The sequence below is a fragment of the Vicia villosa genome, linkage group LG3 (assembly GCF_029867415.1).
Source record: "Vicia villosa cultivar HV-30 ecotype Madison, WI linkage group LG3, Vvil1.0, whole genome shotgun sequence".
Classification (NCBI taxonomy): Eukaryota; Viridiplantae; Streptophyta; class Magnoliopsida; order Fabales; family Fabaceae; genus Vicia; species Vicia villosa.
In genome coordinates this window covers 175,378,980-175,395,155 of record NC_081182.1, presented here as the reverse complement: position 1 = coordinate 175,395,155, position 16,176 = coordinate 175,378,980, and the positions used below count along the sequence as shown (strand labels likewise).

Genomic DNA, 16,176 nt, shown 5'->3' with positions numbered 1-16,176 from the left:
GGTGGCGACTCTTGCTATCCGTAACATTTTTTAAAAGTCAGTTCTCCCACCGTATTACACTGTTCCATAAGAAATCCACAGTTAAGTGTGCTTGACTTGGAGCAATTTAGGGATGAGTGACCTTCTAGGAAGTTTCTTGGAAAGCGTGTGAGTGAGATCAAAACATGCTGAAAAGACTCGTGTTGGTTTGTGGGGTCAGTCCATAATCCCAAAAGTAGTTTGAGGTGATACAAATGGTATCATAGCCAGACCTCTCCCAGTACGATGTGGTTCGAGGAAGAACCATGCGGAAGCTGGTGGGAATGTAACAATTGAGGTCAAAGAAGGAGAGGGGTGGTAGCACCGCATGTAACACTTGAGGCCGGAGAGGGTTAGGGTGGTCGCCACATCAAAATGAGAGGGATCCTGAGGCTCTGCAGGTATGAGACTGCATAATTGAAAGAAGGCTTATAAGGATTGGTTCGTACTACCTATACAAACAAGATGCATCTTCTTTTCGGTAGCCCATTTCATAAGAACTCCACAATTAAGTGTGCTTGACTTGGAGCAATTTAGGGATTGGTGACCTTTTGGGAAGTTTCCCGGAAAGCGTGTGAGTGAAATCAGAGCATGCTGAAAAGACTCGTGTTGATTTGTGGGGTTAGTCCCTAATCCTGAAAGTAGTATGGAGCCTTATATAGATACTCATTACGTTAGGGATATGGTACAACTAGCCGACAAGGTTTGCCAAGTCGAACGCTTGAAAGCTGAAAAATCTAGAACTTCAAAAACCCATAAAAGATAGAAATTTACGTATGATGACACTGAGGATTATCCTTCAGAATGGGTCAATGGCTACGTGGCCGAATTAAAGCCAGACCCTCAATATGCAGGCAGGGTTTTAAGACCCTCGAACGAGAAAAATCCAATTGAACCTAATAATGAATTTTTTTTCTAAAACTTATACTTTTGATGTTATAAAATAATGACACATGTACCTTCTTGCATTTCTTCTTCAAATTATTTCGTACTAAATAGAAATACTCTAATAATTAATCTCTTTCTTAGAGGGCGTTTGTTTCATAGATTCTTAATTTATTCCAAGAATGTGACATTAATGTTTTGCTTTCCCATGTTTGTTTCAAGTATTTATAATTTGTGTGGAAAGGAACTGAAGATGGTAACTTAACTCTTAAGCAAGCCCACTAATTTATTCAGAAAGCTCATCTCCTTGCTGCCTGGTCCTCTTTTCCTTGGGACAACAATATTCCTCCTTCTCATTCCATGCTTGTGTGGAGATATATGCACAACAAAATCCTCACAGATGAAAACCTATCCCTTATAGGTTTGTCCTTCCCCTCTATGTGTTCTATTTGTAATGCTAAACAAAAGAAAATCCTTTCACATTTTCTTTGAATGTAATTTTGCTCAAAATCTTTAGAATTGGATGCAAGAAAAAAATTCAATGTCACCCCATTTATAACCTTGAAGACAGTTTTGGGGTCTTGGTTGCCAAGTGGTTTCCTTAGGCCAAAACTGTTATTATGGCTTGTATGGCTTGCTTGTTCCATCAGATTTGGAGAGCTTGAAACCTTGCTTGATTTGAAGACCACTCTATCAATTGGAAAAGTCGCCCATGCTAAGCTGGTTGGGAACCTCCCCATAAAATGTTCCAACTCTTCTATTCTTAGCTTCTCTCTGTTAAAAAGGTTTGACATAAACATCCACCCTAGCAAGCCTTTGATATGCATTGATGTTCTTTGGTCCTCTCATTCGCATGAGTGGGTTAAATGTAATGTGGATGGTGTAACACCCTAATTCTACCCGGCGAATATTATAAAAATCAGAGTTATAAAACTTCCAACGAAACATGGGATGCTACACTTCAACTTAAAACAACGGAAACCAATCACATTTAAATCAGATACATAACACATAAACTTGGATGAACCAACAACAACCTGATTTATTCTTTTAAAAAAACAAACAACTTTTAATTAAGCAGCGGAATCTCAATATTCAACTTTAATTGACATAACAACCTTTGTTCCACTAAAAAAAATTCAAAACAACAAGCATTTCATGTAATCAACTTAAGATCCAACAAATAAACATAAAATCAACATATAAAACAACACGCATCCATCCCCCTGAGTGTTACGTATCAGAGCGACGACACCGACTCGAACTAATGAAGGTAAGCAGCCTTCACTCTGTATTACCTGCATGTTACCAACATAGGGGTAACATTAAAACAGAAGAGGTGAGATATCGAACCATATAATTGAGTGTATGATAAACAATATATTAGACCAGATTATATAAAATCACCACTTCACAACTTTTAGACAACAATTATCACAACAAGTCATCAACATAATATCACAACCAAATCGTCAATATTTATCACAACAAAATCATCCACGTAATAACACAACAAAACATCAACATGATATAACCACTTGCTCGTCATCACAACAACTCAAAAGATGCAACTCAAAATGCGACTCGTTACTATGCACATGCATGTGGTACCATTAGAGAAGAACTCCCAACTTAATAACGGAGCAGAATTCCCAACTTAATAACGGAGCAGAACTCCTAACTTAATAACTGCCAATTAATAGAGGCATCAACAAGGCATAAGCCTTCATCGCAGTTTGTCAATCCAGGCCATCGCAAATATGCAGGTATGTGACTAAATGACATGCGACATCACAAAATGAAACTTCAACAACAACAACAACTTAATACCAACGAGGCAAAACCTCCAACTTATATATTGCCAATAGATAGAGGAAAATCATCAACATCACATCGTCGCATGTTTATCATTATAACTGTTTCATCTTCGTCATAGCATCATTACAACAACAACCGCACAACATAATGACAACGATAACGATTATAAACAACAACATAACAACGAATATAATTCAGCAGCAACACAACAACAAATCGCCATTGGCCATGGGCCTACAACTTAATGTTTCCCAATAATCAGAGGCAATTCAACAAAATTCAACAACAACGGAAATTCCGCATTTTTCGGCAAAATATACAACACATCGAATCAACCAAAATACGCGACAAACGTTCCATAATTACTCAGGCGACTCAACTATACCGGCCAATTAATTATTGGTTACGAATTCTACTATTTCTACTTGGTACTAATATATCTTATTAAGTCTCTGCTAATTTAATTAAGTCTACTACTCATACTGTTACCAAAATTAATCTTCAAAAACCTGCTAAATAAATTAGCTGTTATGGACTTAGTGATATTTATTGCTACTGTATAATTTCACTATTATTCTGCTATTTAATTCTTCTGCTAGTGTCTGCTACAGTTACCAATATTTTCTATACTGAAAGCAGAAATCTTAAACATGATCCTCATATTAAGTTTTATTATAATGTATTAATGAAAACTATATAACATAAATCTTAGAACGTGATGCGCTACAGTACCGTAATGATATTCAACTACATGTTAAATCTATCCAAACAAGTACAAGCCTATTTTTCTTGTTCCTAAAATCTATCGGTATTATTTCTAATACTACAGGCTCAGTATGCCATATACTATTATTTATTAAGATGACATTACAATATAAATAATGAAGCAATTAGGTGGAAATAAGTACTACTAACTACATGTACCTAAATTAATTTAATAGAATAAAGGCATTATGAAACATCAGAAATTCAGTATCATCTGTAACAACAATTAAACATAGCAACACAATATTTATACCACATCAATGTATAGCTTATTCAACAACAAATTTATCGACAACAACCAATTGCTTCGGTTCAGAACATTCACAACAATCAACACACACAACAACAATTTTACAAACCCAATCCCACATACTATCCATCATATACTCTATTATAGAGTCAGAACCTCACTCTTACCTTGGATTGGAGACCACTCTATAATTTTCCGGTTGAAAACTAACTTTGGCTCTTTTCCCTTGTTCCGCTCTCTGCACTTTACGTTTTCCCATTCCTTCTCTTTTTCTTTCTCTTTCAAAATCCTTATTCCTCTTTTACTGAAAACCTATTTTTCTGTCTTACTGCAGCTTCTAATATTCAACTACACCGTATAATAGCATTATTATTCTATTATTCCATTGGGCCTCATTTCTACACTCCCCACTTTGCTACACACAACTTAGTATGAGCCCAACACCATTAATCTCATATACTACTAATGATTATATTAATATTATTTTTAATATTAATAATACTAAATGATACTTTTAGCAACCGACTTACTACTCAACTTAAATAATCAACTTAGCAACTTAATCACAACATATAACAAGTTATCTACAAATAATCTGAAAATAATTTAATTAAATGATTAATTAAATTATGGACGTTACAGATGGCCTAGCAAAAGGTTCTCCCATGTTGACAACTTGTAGGAGAATTTTCAGGAATGACAAAGCTTGTCATGTGGGAAGTTTATATGACTTTTTTTATGTTGGTTCCTTTGAGACGACTGAGCTTTTAGCAGCCTCAGTTGCTATAGAGAAAGCTAGAGAGCTAAATTGGAAGAAGCTATGTGTAGCGGGGAAAATCTGAGATCAGAGCCATTATATTGACTGGACTCAATATTTCAGTGAAAGTCGCCACCGCGCTTTATTTTTTCCAAAGGAAAAGGGAAAAGAACGAAAAAAACCCAAAGTTTGTTTTTAAAACAAAAAGAAGAGATCTTAGGTACGGGTGTTGATTATACAAGGGGAAGGTTTTAAGCACCCCTCATATCTGTGGTACTCCACAGGAACCTTTTTGAAAATCTGTGTCGTGTGTGCTAAAAACGGTTTGTTTTATTTTTAAAATAAGCTCGGTTAAGCATTAAGCTTTGTGCCTACATACCTCCTCGGTGCAATGGAGAAGTCAGAGCTAATGTAGTTCTGCTTAAAGGGAAAAACGTTTTTTAAAAAACGAATAAACACTTTGTTGTCGTCGGAGAGAAATACTCAGCCATTGATCTTGAGCATGAGAACAAATGAGTTCTTTGCTTCGCAAATGAAAGAAGGGCTCCAACTCGGATAAAATCGACGAGTATGCCACTAGCTCTCTCACGCGGAAAAGATCTCATTATATCAATCAATTTCAAAATCGTGGGGTATAACCACTCGTTCCGACAATTAACAGTGTCTAAACTTTTGAAGAAAAAGCCACTAAGGGCAAAAGATATTTTTAAAGAAAATGTTTTAAAAAAGATTGCAAACATAAGAATATTTTGGAAAAAGGGAGAAGATTTTGAAAATTAAAGAAGGGGAGGAGATGAAGAGGCTATCCTAATACATAAAATAAAAGCTAAGGAAAGAACGGTCTAACCGAAGAAGAAGCCAACACTTGACATTATGAGTCAAGGTAGATTTCCCATCCTTTGGAATATCAATACTAAACCAACATTATCACTTGGGGATCCAGATGAATTTATTATCTTAGCACCACTTTGCATTAAGCACATTAAAATTCTGACGAAAATCGGGCAGAGTAACGGCTGTTTTCGGGTAAAATCCTTATATCGATGCCTTGGAATTAACCATCAAGGGCTTTCAAGGAAATACCTGCACATACAAACAGACAACAATCCAATGCCAGACAGACAGAATAACAGCAGAGTAACAATATCATAAGGGTCCAGAGGTACTAAGTCCATAAGTCCGAATCTCCAAAATGCTAGGGATAGTAACCAATAGTCCAAAAGAGAGCCTTAAGTGTTTTTTTAGATTTTCGTTATTTATTAGTGTTTTAGCGTAAAAATAAAGTATAGTCCAAGTGGACAAAGAGAAAATAGCGGAAACATAAACATATGTCCAAATGGATAAAGAGAAAATAGCGGAATATAAACGTCCAAATGGACAAAGGAAAAATAGCGGAATGTAAATATGATGAAATGATAAAATAAAGCGATAAAGCGAGAAATAAAGAGCGGTATAATAAATTGCGGAAATTAAAGTCAATTGTTAGATGTTAAAGATAACCATCTTGAAACTTGTCAAGTATGTTATCAAAGTTAGTAAGGAAGATCGATGGTGAGTGAAGGATGTTATCGGATTTAAATTCAATGGACATTTATCAGAAGCTTGATAAAATCATAGCGACTACACGATAAACCTCCATAAGTCTTAAATCAACCGCATACAATTCTCTTCCATATTTGATCTTTTTTATTCGGGACACGAAATATTGCGCTATGTTAAGCAGGTCGCCAAGTGATTTATGTAGAAATCACCCTACAACGAGGCCGGTCAAAACTTTATGTGCTAATGCATGCGAGAGAAATGATATGTAGATCACTCTCCGAAAGCAATACCGCACGAAAAGAAAATAGGTAACGATCTAGTCTTTACCAAGAATCCATAAGAATTCTCAAGGTGTTAAGACTTTCATCGATCAAAAGAAAAAAAGGAGAAGAAGAAGATAAAATGTATAAAGTAAAATCAACTCACACTATCATTAATATCATTCATCTAATATTATGGATTTGGTCCTTTCAAACCTATCAACATCCTAGATCCAATGATATTAATGAAGTGGAGGAAGAAGGAAGCCAAAACAAGCATAAAAAAGGCAAAAAACACATTCTGTCCCAGGGGAAATCGATTTGCCTAAGGAGGAAATCAATTTCCTTAGTGCAGGTTTTCAAATCTGGCGCAGAAACGGAATGGAAATCGATTTCCCTAAGGAGGAAATCGATTTCCTCAGTGCAGTTTTCAAAAAATCAGCATTAGGAAGCATAAAACTTGACTTAAGCAAACATACAAACACCTTATGATCACATATCAATTGGAGCACGAATTTTCCATCAAATCACCATCAAATAGGACCAATATAGCATCAAAGATGCATCACACACAAGCACAAAAGAATCACATTATGATGGATGAATAAAGATGAAGAAAATTACCAAATCTTGAACAAAACTTAGATCTACTTCAAGAATCACCAACACAAATCTTGATCTCTCAACAATTGAAGAAAAAAGAGTGAAATGGATGGTGGTTTAGCTCAAAGTTTGTGAGGTTCAAGATGTGACTCACAAACTTTATGAAAGAAAAAGAGCTTTGGTGAATTTGGTAAGGATGAGGAGAGAAATTGCAAGGGGTTTGTTGGCTCTCAAAGCTTGAGAAATGAGAGAGTAGAGACCTCTATTTATAGAATTGGAGCAAGAGTAGTGGCAATTTGGTCTTTTTGCATTTGGTAATTAGCTTATGTTTAATTGGTGTTTAAATGGTATTTAAATGGTAAAAATGGTATTTAAATGGTAAAATGGTATTTAAATGGTAAAATGGTATTTAAATGGTAAAATGAAGGGAATTAATTTTGATGAGGTGGAAAATTGGTAAAATAACAAAAATGATGAAAGAAAAAGGTGCCAAAATGATGTCAAGCTTCCCTCCTATTTTTTTTGAATTTTCGCCCCAGGGAAATCGATTTCCTTCTTAGGTAAATCGATTTCCTTCTTCAAATTTTCAAAAATTTGCTTCCTTGCACTGTTTTGATTTTTGCCTGATCTTTTACCTGTAAAATATAAACAAAAGAGACAAAATGCATATTTTTGGATTTTGGTTAGTATAAACAAATAAAAAGCTAAAAGTGCTTGATGATTCCCCTCAGAGACGATCACAATATCAAGGATAGAGCTTCACAATGGTGCTCTTGATTAATGATTGAATGCAAGTGATGTATGATCTTAGGGTCAAAAATTGGGGTATGACACTATGGATTGAAACCGATTGTTTGCTTGTGGTGAAAGCTTTCTCTAACTCTAATCTGAACCCCTGGAAAATCAAGTCTCATTGGTTTAGTGGTTGAGCGTACACCCTCAACATAGATTTCATGATCACTCATATTTATCGTGAAGCCATTCTTATGCTGATTTTCGTACTAACATTCGTTTTCAAACCAAGAAATTCACTTGATTTTCTTATGTTCATAGTGATATTATTAGAGGTTACTTGTTAGACAAGGAAGATACCACTAAACTTAGACTTTACTCTTGAAAGGTCTTAGTTTAGTCCCTTGTGTTAATGTATCTTTTTATTTTATTTAATGGATGTTCTTTTTGGTTAAAATTATTTATTTATTTTTTATTTTAAGTTTTTAAACTAAATATATTTCACAAACATTTTTTAGAATTTAAATTATTTACTAAATATAATGATAAAAAAATCACTATTTAATTGCAACTTTAATTCTCCTATTTTGTCTTTTTTTTTTTACTTTGATCCCTCTATTTTAAAATTCACTATCTTAGTCCCCTTTTAAGTTTTCTGTGTAATTTTCGTCCCTCTATTTTATTTTTTTTTCTGCAAAATTAATTCTTATTTTTGTCATTTTTTCAACAAAAAATTCAAAAGAGACCAAAACTCGTAATTTTAAAAATCTGGAAAAAAAAATAGAAGGACCAAAATTGTAATTAAGTTAAAAATCATAATAATAATATTTTTGAGAAAAACATTTCCAAAATTATAAATTTAATCTTTGAATCAAACACAACTTATAAAATGAAATACTATAATTTTAAATTGTAACAAATTTTTAAAACCAACATTTACAATTTTTCCGGAGAAGTAACCAAACTAAAATATCTATTGTCATGTAAAACAAATATATTTTGTTACCAACCAATTTAAATTTAAAAATTAAAAGATCAAACAGAAAAAAAAAAAAAAACAATAAAATAAGTAACAAATATTTAATTTCAACCTAAATATATATAAATTGAAATCCTCTCGCCTCTTTTATTCTCTCCGCCCCCACCATACTCTCTCTCACATCACATTCAGTCCCGAGGCAGACCGAGTTGAATCAGTGAGTCGAGTTGAGTTGAATCAGTGAGTCATCATCATGTCTGACGAGGAACACCACTTCGAGTCAAAGGCCGATGCCGGAGCTTCCAAGACTTATCCTCAGCAAGCCGGCACTATCCGCAAAAACGGATACATTGTTATCAAGAATCGTCCATGCAAGGTGATTATCTTTTTTTCTTCAGTTTCGTTAATTTGATTTTGATTTTATCATTCGTTTTTTTGTTAGGGTTTGATGGTTTTTGTTATGATTTACAGATTTAGTTTGTGTTTGATGGTTTAGGTTTTGAGATCTGTTACTTGATTTAACATAATTAAGCTTGTTGTTGTAATTTTAGCTAATTTTAATCTGAAGTTGAAGAATTATGTTACATAATGTTGCTTTGTTCCTTTTTAGGGTTGTATTTGTCATTGTTCATCTTCTAATGTATTGTTGTTTGGCAAGGGTTTAAATTATGGTTACTTCTTAACTCTGGAGCTCTGACACCTCTGAAAAAATGCGTGTCAATGTCAGTTTCAGACACCGATTAAATACTGATATGGACACCGACACTAGTGATTACATTCAATTTATTTATTTATTAAATTTTTACCGGTGTTGACTGGTTATAATTCCTTCATATTGCGGAGAAAAAGTCGGTCAAATGCAGCTGATGTAATAAAAAAACCTAGTTTTGCAGTGTATAGTATGGTCACGGAAATTTATTTACAACCTTTTTGTAGTGTAGCTTTGGTTGTGTTTGACTGGATTCGTGTGGTATTTTGAGTTGTAATTTTGGATTTAGGGTTGTTTTTTGTGTTTGTTTGGCTGTTTTCCGGTTTTTTGGTGGTTTATTTGATATTGTGATTGATGGGTGTGGACAGTTTCTGTTATGCCATGTTGTTTTGTTTTTTTTAGCTGTGTCGGTGTCCGAAATTGAATCCTACTGGTGTCGTGTTTCCGGTGTTTGTGCTTCATAGCATTTTAGGGTTGTATTTGTTAGTGTTTTAGCTTGGCAAGGTTGTAAATTGTGATCCTGTCGCGGTCCTTTGATATTGCAAAGAATCCATTCAAATGCAAATGATATGATGTGACCATGATTATTTGTAGTAGCTAGACATAAAAAACTCCAATGTTGTAGTCTGTATTGTGGTTGTAGGTTTTTATTTAAAACCTTTTGGAGGGTAGCATTGGTTGCGTCTGAATGGATTTTTGTGGTCTTATGAGTATTGTTTTGAATTTATGATTGTTTTTGTTTTGGACTTTGGTGGTTTACTTGATACTTTAATTGATGGGCGTGGATGGACTCTTGTATGACAGGTTGTTGAGGTTTCAACCTCAAAGACTGGTAAGCATGGTCATGCTAAGTGTCATTTTGTTGCAATTGATATTTTCACGTCCAAAAAGCTTGAAGATATTGTGCCCTCTTCCCACAATTGTGATGTAAGTACACCCTGTCATTTTTAATAATGTTTCTTTACTCCTAAAATTCTTTTCTTTAATGATACTTTTCTGTGTTTTTTCTTCTTCTTCTTCTAGGTTCCTCATGTGAATCGTACCGACTACCAGTTGATTGATATCTCTGAGGATGGATTTGTGAGTTGAAATATTGTTTTCTTTTTTGGCAATTCCTTACGATTCAGTGACTATTCTAGAACTCTATTTTTGAAACTTGAATGTTGTTGTTTTATAGGTGAGTCTCCTCACTGAAAACGGTAACACCAAGGATGACTTGAAGCTTCCTACCGATGACAATCTGCTTACTCAGGTTTGTAGAAATCTACTGCTTTGTATGTTATGGATTCATATCTCGCTTAAGTATACTATAATATATCATTACTGTTACCTGAATCTTGTTTTCCATATCGAATGATCATTATAAGATGTTTATTGATTGGGTTTTTATTCTTCTCGAAATGTACAAAATGTATTGAACATTGCAGATAAAGGATGGTTTTGCTGAAGGTAAAGACCTCGTTGTGTCTGTGATGTCTGCAATGGGCGAGGAGCAGATTAATGCCCTGAAAGATATTGGTCCAAAGAACTAGCTTCATGCCCTGCCGTTTTGTTGTTTCTATTTAAGTAAAAGATATTTTTGTGTCCTGTTGTTCAACTCTTTGGTTATCGACACTGGTCGGAATAGTTTTATCAAATGTGTTAATGGATGTGATACAAACTTAGCATTTTTCGGTTTCCATGCTCTCCTGCGATTTTCTTATAAAAAATACAAAAAATTCATGTGTGTTATCATAAGTAAAAAAAAAACATTTGAATAAATATGCATTTGTAGGGAAATAATTAAATTTACCAGGATTTTATTTTATTGGAGTTACTAATTAGAAAGATTCCTTTGAAATCTATTTTGGTAAATATATGTTAGAACTTTGTAATTTCAAGTCCTGCTTGAAAGCTGGTGAAAGTGTTTTTTGTTTCTATTTAACATCAAATCCTTTTCAGCTTTAAGTTATGGAATAGAAGTATGGAAATCTCTTGGTGTGTTACCGTTAAAAGTGATTATCCTTGTTCTGTGATTTGCCTCTTATTTTTTAATGTGGTATCATCATGGAGACTCACATTTTGCTCTGTGCTAGATTAGATCCTCTGATCTTAGGTTAAGTTAAACTTTAGATGGTCCTCAAGATTTTATATATAACTCTACTTGTGAAATTGCTTTAGTTGATTCCATTCAATATATGTTTCTATCAATTGTAAAATCAATCTATATAATAAGCTTATGAACCAAATATTGTGTACAAAATGTAGCGTGAAATATTTTTAGACAATCAATGCAGAGTTTTTTTTGCTCATTTAATATTATTGAGAAGAATTGTTGTACAGGAAAGTGTAAATCAAGACTTTTAAGAGCGATGAGTTTTTTTTTATTTTTTTTATTTTTTATGTCAAGACAAATTTCATTAAACTGAAACAGAAGAGGAATTACATAATACAGGACTAAAGTTTGGAATATGCTCAGTCCATGTTCTGGATCCTAAGGATCTGCCGATACCAACTAGCTGGTGGGCACTGGGCATCAACATTTTCAGCTCTGTTAATAAACATAATTCCAACACTATTAAAATTAGACATTAAAGCTTTGCAATCAAATACAATAGGACTCAGATCAGCATAGGTTAAACATCCATTGATGCAGTCCACAATCGTCAACGCGTCCAATTGGATAACAAACTCCGAAAGTCCCAAATCTTTTGCCATTTGCAGTGTCCAACGAATAGCCATAGCTTCGACATTTGTAGGATTGGAAACACTAGAGATTCTTTTCGTAGCAGCAAGAAAAATGTTGGAGGTAGGATCGCGAATAACACAACCAAAGGAAATGATTCCTTCCTCAAAGCAACCAGCATCAGTTTGCACTACCAATCCCTTCGGACTGCTCGCTGCCACCATGGTCTGATTTCTGCAAGACTCTGCAAGGAAACAAGACACGGATTCCTCACTAATCGCATTCCAGATATCCACTGCCACCGCACACGGGTCTAGCTTCGCATTATTAAAAATCACACAGTTTCTGACTTTCCAATTTTCCACAGAAAGATAGCAACAATTTGGCCAAGTTTAAAATCCTTCTTCGTGAAAATAGCATCCAACCAATCAGCGACATCACCTGCTACTGGAACTCTAATTCCCAAGGGACTGGAAAAAAGAACTCTTTTAACAAAAACACATCGAAGGAATTGATGACAAGAATTTTCAAGTCGGCATGAAGAGAGGGCACAAACCATCAGACGAGACTCCTTTACCAAGAAAATTCTCTTTTGTTGGCAGAATGTTCTTTATTACTCCCCACAAGAAGTTTTTTATCCTACGATTCACCTTGAGCTTCCACAACTGTTTCCAGAAAGAATGATTATTCAAAGAGGAGGAATCGGGTCTGTTCTTGCGACTGATCCCCCCTGAACGTGATAAGCAGATTTAACTGAATATTCTCCATTCAATTCATGGTGCCAAATGAGTTTATCTTCTGGGAGATGAAAAGAAAGAGGAATGCTATTTATGTGCCTAACATCATTCTCATCAAAATTTTCTCTGAGAATTTCAAGGTTCCAACATGCATTATTCGAATCAATCAGTGAACTCACCTTGCTTGAAGGGTCAAGATTGGAAGCCGGGGAAGAAGGCTTAAAATCAGTCCGGGTAGGGATCCACCTATCACCATTGATGCTAAATTTCTCTCCATTTCCAAATTGTCAACGAGCTCCATTAAGCACTAACTCCCGCAAACTCAATATACTCCGCCAGGCATAGCTGGGATTAAAACCAGTCCCAGTATCAGCAATGGAACACCGAGGATAATACCGACCTTTGAAAAACCTTTCCATAAGGGAGCCATCAGCTTGAAGGAGTCTCCAAAATTGCTTGCCTAGAAGACTAATATTGAAGTCATGAATGCCTCTAAAGCCTATGCCACCATCCCTTTTAGAATTAGCCATTCTCTCCCATTTCAACCAGTGTATTTTCCGCTCACCTTCCTTCGAACCCCACCAAAATTTTTCCAGCATAGATTCAATTTCTTTGCAAACATTCTCAGGAATGCGATAGCAGCTCATAATATAAGTGGGGATCGCTTGTGCTACCACTTTTATTAAAACTTCTTTGCCGGCTCTAGAGAGAAATTTTTCTTTCCAACCTTTCACCTTTTTCCATACTCGCTCAACATCCAGCCTAAAGACCTCCTTCTTTGATCTCCCAAACACCATCGGAAGCCCCAAGTATTTTGAATGATGGCTAACTCCTTTAAATCTCATAATAGCTTTAATTTTGTCCTTTGCTTCTTCACCTACATTGCTGCTGAAGGACACTTTTGATTTGTCTGCATTAATGCTTTGTCCCGAGCCTTCTCATAATCCTCGAGAAATTGTTTGATGCGATCAGCTTCCACTTCACTAGCTCTCACGAAAAGCAAATTATCATCTGCAAAGAAAAGGTGAGAAATGGTAGGGGATCTTCGCGCCACTTTGATGCCATGAATTCTCCCGCTATCAGCTGCATTGCTGAGCATCCCGGACATCACATCTGCATAAATAACAAATAAATACGGTGAGAATGGATCTCCTTGACGGAGACCCTTGCCGGATTAAACCGTTTTCTTGGTTGCCCATTAATTAACAGTTGGTAGGAAACAGTAGTAATACAGCTCTGGATTAGAGAGATGAAAGATGGGGGAAACTCCATAATTCTCAACGTTTCAAGCACAAAAGCCCACTCCAATGTATCATACGCCTTAGACATATCGAGTTTCAACGCCATTGTTCCTTTCCTGCCTTTCTTTTTATGTTTCATCCAGTGGAAACATTCCATAGCTATTAAGGCGTTATTGGTGATGAGTCTTCCTCGAATAAAAGCACTTTGCTCTTCGCTAATAATATCTGGGAGGAAAGATTTCAATCGGTTAGCAATGGATTTGGTAACAACCTTCATTATGACATTACACAAACTGATTGGCCGGAAATCTCTAGGTGTTGATGGATTCTTCTTCTTAGGAATAAGCGTGATGAAGGTGTTGTTGATGGTTGTAGGATACTTGCTGTTATTGAGGATATCCAACACATGGTGAACCGTCTCATTACCAACAGTGGCCCAATATTTTTTATAGAACAGAGCTGGCAAACAATCTGGACCTGGTGACTTGGTGGGATGCATATCAAAGATTTCCGCACTGACCTCCTCAGGGGTGAACTGACTAGCACAAAGCAGTTTATCACTATCTGAGAGTCTTCCTCGAGCGAAATTGCAGACTTGAGTGATTTGTGTAGGGCTGGTAGAAATTAAGATTTCCTTAAAATAAGAGATCAAGATCCTCTCGCAATTGTCACAACCTCGTTTCCATATGCCTTCTTCATCTTTTAGCCTTTTAATCTGATTAGTTTTCCTCTGCTGGTCAGTTTTGCAATGAAAACATTTCGTGTTCTTTTCGCCATCCATAAGCCAAACAGCACGACTCCTCTGTCTCCATAAAGTTTCCTCAGTTTTTAGCTGCCAGTCCCTTTGCCTCTCTAATGCTTTGAATTGTTGAATTTCCATCGAGTCTCCTGACCATCTCTTGTCTTCATTGATGAGATCATCAAGCCTCAAGATTTCCTTTCGAATAGAATTAGTTCTCATGCTCTTGAATTCATGTTGAAGCTCTTGCATAGATGTAATCCGTTGATGAATCGAATGTGATCTCCTGTTCCACAATTGGTTTATCAGCTCCCCACATTTGTGCTTCTTAAACCAGGCTTCCTCGAAACGGAACAAATACCTTTTCTTCTCAGGAATAACTTCCCGTTGAATAAGAATCCGAAGTGCAGAATGGTCTGAGCAAAAGCACTCCAAATGAACAACTCTAGTAAGGGGAAAAAGCTGAAGAAAATCAAAGGAAACTAGACTTTTGTCAAGTCTGCATTGAATATTCGCATCACCTTCTCACCCATTCGACCATGTATAAGGATAGCCATCAAAACCTACTTCTTGAAGCCCACAAATATCCATAGTATTCCTACCCCATTGAAATTGAGAGAATGATCTGCTAGTGCCTCCCATTTTATCAGCTTCAGATACAGTGTCATTCAAGTCACCAAAGAAAATCATCTTATTACCCCCTCGCGCTCTTAATTCCTGTATCAAACTCCACGTCTCCTTTTTCCTTGCTTCATCAGGAAACCCATAAATACCGGCAAAAGACCATGTTTCATCCTCATCATCCTGTTTACAACTCCCAGCAATATGGTTTTGAGAATGGGATGCAATCTCAATATCTAAATCATCGTTCCACCATAAACATAGGCCTCCCGCTCTGCTCCTTCCAGTTCCTCTACAGTCCACGGTAACATCAAACTTGAAATGGAATCTCTGCTTCAATTTTACCAATTCATCTTTTTTAAAACGTGTCTCCATCAAGAAGACAATCTGAGGATTTTCCATCTTAAGAAGATTCGCAAGGCCTCAAACTGCATGGGGGCTCCCCAAACCCCTGCAGTTCCAGCTAATAGTTTTCATTGGGATAAGCGGTGTTGGTCAGCCAACACCACCTCTAGTTCAATTGTTTGTCGACCACAGACTTCCATTGATTGCTTCCTTTTTTGTCTCCGTTAACATAATCGTCCAAAGGGCCCTCTGTAACCATCACATCCACCAATTGGCGTTTCCCTATCTTAATTTTAGGGGCTTTCTCGGAAATAACCTTAGAATTCTTTGTTGGCTTCCTACGCGTCCATTTCCTTTGTTAATCCCCTACTTCCTTCGAGGCTTTCTTAGTTAGGCGTTTTTGTGTTGACAGCATCACTACACCCAAAGTTTCAGCTACTGTTTCCACATCCAGGTTATTTTTTGAACCATCCCTTCCACCCCTATCTCCATCACATTGTTGTCTTGGAG

At 35.9% G+C, this 16,176-nt stretch overlaps 2 protein-coding genes across 2 annotated transcripts; one reads left to right on the top strand and one right to left on the bottom strand.

The window, feature by feature from the left end:
• Nucleotides 1-8,749: 8,749 nt before the first annotated feature.
• On the top strand, nucleotides 8,750-10,997 carry LOC131656937 (eukaryotic translation initiation factor 5A-4-like). The gene is made up of 5 exons (XM_058926486.1): nucleotides 8,750-8,985; nucleotides 10,123-10,245; nucleotides 10,342-10,398; nucleotides 10,496-10,570; nucleotides 10,746-10,997. The coding sequence occupies exons 1-5, from the start codon at nucleotides 8,863-8,865 to the stop codon at nucleotides 10,848-10,850; spliced, it is 483 nt and encodes a 160-aa protein (XP_058782469.1). The 5' UTR covers nucleotides 8,750-8,862; the 3' UTR covers nucleotides 10,851-10,997.
• Nucleotides 10,998-13,007: 2,010 nt separating this feature from the next.
• On the bottom strand, nucleotides 13,008-13,517 carry LOC131659429 (uncharacterized mitochondrial protein AtMg00310-like). The gene has a single exon (XM_058928620.1). It carries the CDS (start codon nucleotides 13,515-13,517, stop codon nucleotides 13,008-13,010), a length of 510 nt encoding a protein of 169 aa, XP_058784603.1.
• Nucleotides 13,518-16,176: the final 2,659 nt, after the last annotated feature.

Coding starts and splice junctions, on each gene's coding strand:
- LOC131656937 (XM_058926486.1), top strand. CDS start 8,863: ATGTCTGACGAGGAACACCACTTCGAGTCAAAGGCCGATGCCGGAGCT. Junction 8,986..10,122: donor TCAAGAATCGTCCATGCAAG/GTGATTATCTTT, acceptor CTTGTATGACAG/GTTGTTGAGGTTTCAACCTC. Junction 10,246..10,341: donor CCTCTTCCCACAATTGTGAT/GTAAGTACACCC, acceptor TTCTTCTTCTAG/GTTCCTCATGTGAATCGTAC.
- LOC131659429 (XM_058928620.1), bottom strand. CDS start 13,517: ATGGTGTTTGGGAGATCAAAGAAGGAGGTCTTTAGGCTGGATGTTGAG.